Here is a 4,286-nt window from a genome sequence, read left to right as displayed (position 1 = left end):
GCAGAGAATGAATTCGATGCAGAAGAAAGCGTACTACATACATAACAGCAATGTGACCCTTCCCTAGAGCTGCAGCTTCATTGCAGGTAGAAGGCAAGTCTGCAACAGACATTAATGACTGGTATGAAAGATCCTGTATTATCATGCCATTCTGTGCAGTCGGTTCTGACTCGTAGCGACCCTGTGTACAACATAGCCAAACACCTCTTGTTCCTTTACCACCCTCACAGTTGTTCCATTCCTATAGCCTCTGTGGCAGTCGGTCTTGTCGAAGGCCTTCCTCTTTCCTCTTTTCCGCTGCCCCTCTACTTTACCAAGGATGCTGTCGTTCTCCAGAAACTGGTGTCTCTGACAGTAAGTCTGAAAGTCTGTGAGAAGTAGTCTTTCCCTTCTTGCTTCCAAGAAGCATTCTGGTTGTACTTCTTTCCAGACAGATTAAAAAAAAATTCTTTTGTAAGTCCATGGCACCTTAAGTATTCTTCACCAGCACCATTATATAAACACATTGATTCTTATTCAATTTAACATATTTAGTGTCTAACTTTCATATGCAGTAATTGAGGTAATTGAAAATACTATAGCTTGGGTCAGGCATACCCTAGTTCTCATAATAGTATCTTTGCTTCTGAACATTTTAAAGAAGTCTTGTGATGGCAGACTTACCCAATGCAATGTGTCCTTTGATCTCTTGACTGCTGCTTTTGTGAGCATTGATTGTGGACTTCAGCAAGATGAAATCATTGATGTCAGTCTTTTCACCCTTTATTATGATGTTACCTAATATCAGGTTGTGAGGATTTTGGTCGTCTCTATGTTGAGTTATAATCCCTACTGAAGGCCAGTGCTTCCAGCCCCCTTCATTTTAAGCTGGCTAGGTCATGTCATCTCCGTATTGCAGATGTTGGTAAAACCTTCCTCTAATGCTGATGCTGCATTCTTTTTCATATAATTCAGCTTCTCTTATTGCTGAACATGCAGATTGAATAAGTATGCAGTATTCCCTTGTTCTGTTTCCACAACTTCCTTTTATCCACGTACAAGTTCCACGGGAGCTCAGTGAAGTGTTCTGGAATTCTCATTCTTCTCAAGGCTATCTAGAGTGTAGTAGGATCCACACAGTCAAATGCCTTAGATAGTCAGCGCATGTAAGAATACACTAGCAATCATTTTTCTGGTATTCTCTACTTTGAGGCAAGATCTGTTTTATTTCAGCAATGCTATCTCTGGTTCCACGTCCACTTGTGAATCAGGCCTGAATCTCACGCTGCTCCCTGTCAGCGTACTGCTGCAACTATTGTTTGATGATCTTCAGCAAAATTTTACTTGCATGTGATTCAGTGGTATTGTTCTCTCATTTGAACATTCGTTGGAACTCCATTCTTTGGAATGAGTACAAATATGGATCTCTTCCAGTTACTTGGCCAAGTAGCTGTCTTCCAATTGGGTTTACTGGCCTTGATGAGTGAGTGTATCTAGTGCTTCACCAGCTTGTTGAAACATTTTAGTGGTTATGCCATCGATTCTTGGAACCTTGTTTTTGGCTAATGCTTTCAGTATAGTTTAAACTTCTTCCTTCAGCACCATTGGTACTTAATTCATGTGATACCTCCTGAAATGGAGTGGAGGGCTGTTTACTCGTTCATATTGGTACAGTGACTCTAAGTATTTGATCCATCCTTTTTTGATACTTCCTGCATCATTCATTAATCTGCCATAGAATCTTTCAATATTATACCACGAGGCTTGAATTTTTCAGTTTCAGATATGCTAAGTGTGTACTTCCTTTTGGTTTTCTAACTCAGACCGCTTAGGAATTGGGAATTCAGAACATGTGCCTCCTGGACCAGGCACAGCAGTAGAGGGCAGCGGTAGTATGACACGGCCACCTGGAGATCGGCTTCGCGGCAGGGGTGTGCTGCACCCTCACTGTCATTCTCACTGCCTCATTAATGTGAATGATAGCCATCTAGTAGACTTTTTACTATTGTCATACAGTGAAATATAGGATAACAAGATAGTAAATGAGGTGTGGGGTGTATTTGGTCCCCCAATGTGCACCTTCTGGACCAGAGGCTATAGGTTTAATGATGGCGTGTAAGCGAGAAGGACACCCATACTACTGGAAGAATGATTCTGATCGAGTTACTGGTGTTATGGTATAACTATCCTCAACTCTGAGATAAAATGTTATTTGCAGAGCCGAGTCAGGAATTATCCCTCACCTGGACTTGCTGTGTCTGTAAGAGAAATCAAGCCTTTTCTGCCACAGTTTATAGGTTAGGAACTTGTAACTGATAAATTGCTAAACCCTGCTACTCTAAATTAGGAAGCATTGGGTTTATTCCCTCAACTTGATTCACCAGACAATATTCATTTCTTGTCTCCCTGGAACCAGCGTTGACTGAATAGGAAACTATCTTTCTATTATCTCTGCTAATGGTAAAGAGCAATGGTGCAGATAATCACAAGAATGATTTATAACCTTGTTGCCAGGTGTAAGTGCTATCAGGGACAAATTCTCTGGAGATAGTAATGCCATTTGGAGCAAGTGTAGGTTTCCGCATATCTAATAGGGTTTCAGTAATATTTATTTAAATTATCATTGCTATGGTTATAAAATATGTATACCCTAAATACAAAGATTATTGAAAAGTATTTTAGCATCATTTTTCTATAAAAATATAAAGGGTATAGCTTGCTTTTTGTAAAGTTGTGTGGGTTGAAAACATTCATGGAAAAATTCCATTGTTCTTTAATTTCATTTTTTCCATGAACTTCTCAAGCCCACTCATTCTGTAATTCACCATTTTCAGTGTTAAAATATTTGCATCTCTTTAAAGTGAGATAGTCTTTTCCTTGTAGAAATCTAATTTTCCTAGTATATTTCTCACATGGTGGTATATAAAGTCAGTTACATTTTCAGTGATTTTGCAGGCTTGTTTTATTATATCTTTCACACATGTCTTTCTTATTTAAAACATCTGCTTTTGTTTGTTCACTTTAGTTGCATGTTGATGTCTCATCTTGAGGAACCAAAAGCAACCGAAGATGAAGAGCCACCTACAGAACAGGATAAGAGGGAAAAGATGGTAAATTATGAAAATAACTTCTGAAATTTGTGAAGAGGCCCACCTGTCGTCATTATGTTTTATAAATGTGAAAATGACTTGCAGTCCATCTGTGTATTCATATATTTATCTCTCCATCTCTTGTTGAAGAGTTAATATATGGTATCTGAGTTTTGAAATTTGAAATGTAAATATTTCAAAGTTGTATACTCAACATAGTTTTCAAGTGGGAATATCCTTCACCCAAATGTTACAAAATGGCTGTAGCAGTGGGCAATTAAGTTCTTAACAATGCCGAGTTGCAAGTGACATTGAAATAATCCCGCTGCGAAGTAATAAACACACAAATTGATGACCAGACATTCTTCTGAGATAGCCATTCTTGCAGTGATGGAGCTAAAATGTTAATCAAAAAGTGGTTTGAGAGCAGAGGTTAAGCAGCTTCCCGAGAGAATAGTAATGAGAATTCTTTTGAAAATGCCTTTGGAGCTAAATAAATGGTACCTTCTAAGTTTGTTTAGTTGAGATTTCAGATTAATTGCTGACATCTGTATTTTTCTTCAGTATTACAAAGCAGGCTGATTGACTATTTCTTCTTATTTACTTGAATTATTACTGAAAACCTTAATCAGTAGCTTTGCTGCTGTTCAGATGGAAACTTTGACAGTGCAGCATTGGCTTAATGTAAATTCTTCTCGTTTGTTGATGAATGTGCGTTAGTTTGGGAGAACCTATTTTCAGTAACAAGGCACATACCAGAGAACATGAAAGACTACCCTCTTGACTTTCTAATTTCACTTCTGCTTTCCTCACTGCTGCTGCTTTTTCTCAGTAAATTATCGGTAATGCTACCTATGCTTTTATAGGGTGTCTTTCTTTTGACTTTAAGAAAAATAAATAAAATTAATATAACCCATACAGATTTAAGAACCAAAAAATAAATAATTATGTGCCTCTACTAACATTGTGGAATAGGGGGGCGCTTCGGAGAATTCACTGAAAAATGAAATTGAAAAATAATGAAGGAAAGTTTTCCATGAACTTTTGTTTATTTTTTATTTTTTTAATATATTTATTGGGGCTCATACAATTCATCATAATACATAGATCAGTTGTCTAAAGCACACCTATACATTTGTTGCCCTCATCATTCCCAAAATTCGCTTTCCTCTTGGGTTCCTGGAATTAGCTCATTTTCCTTTTTCCCCCTCCCCCTCC

At 37.8% G+C, this 4,286-nt stretch overlaps 1 protein-coding gene across 3 annotated transcripts in view; it reads left to right on the top strand.

Annotated features, from left to right (window-relative positions):
• IPO11 (importin 11) overlaps nt 1-4,286 on the top strand; it is a 200,547-nt gene that overhangs the window by 172,460 nt on the left and 23,801 nt on the right. For all 3 annotated transcript variants that reach the window (XM_045285112.1, XM_045285111.1, XM_004703583.2), the window contains one exon: nt 3,005-3,089. In XM_045285112.1, coding sequence (XP_045141047.1) covers nt 3,005-3,089 — 85 coding nt within the window. The remainder of the gene's footprint in view (nt 1-3,004; nt 3,090-4,286) is intronic.

The sequence above is a fragment of the Echinops telfairi genome, unplaced genomic scaffold (assembly GCF_000313985.2).
Source record: "Echinops telfairi isolate 266 unplaced genomic scaffold, ASM31398v2 ScPeMD7_7469;HRSCAF=8507_1, whole genome shotgun sequence".
Taxonomy (NCBI): Eukaryota; Metazoa; Chordata; class Mammalia; order Afrosoricida; family Tenrecidae; genus Echinops; species Echinops telfairi.
Note: the sequence above shows the minus strand (reverse complement) of the source record. Positions and strands in the feature narration are given on the sequence as shown.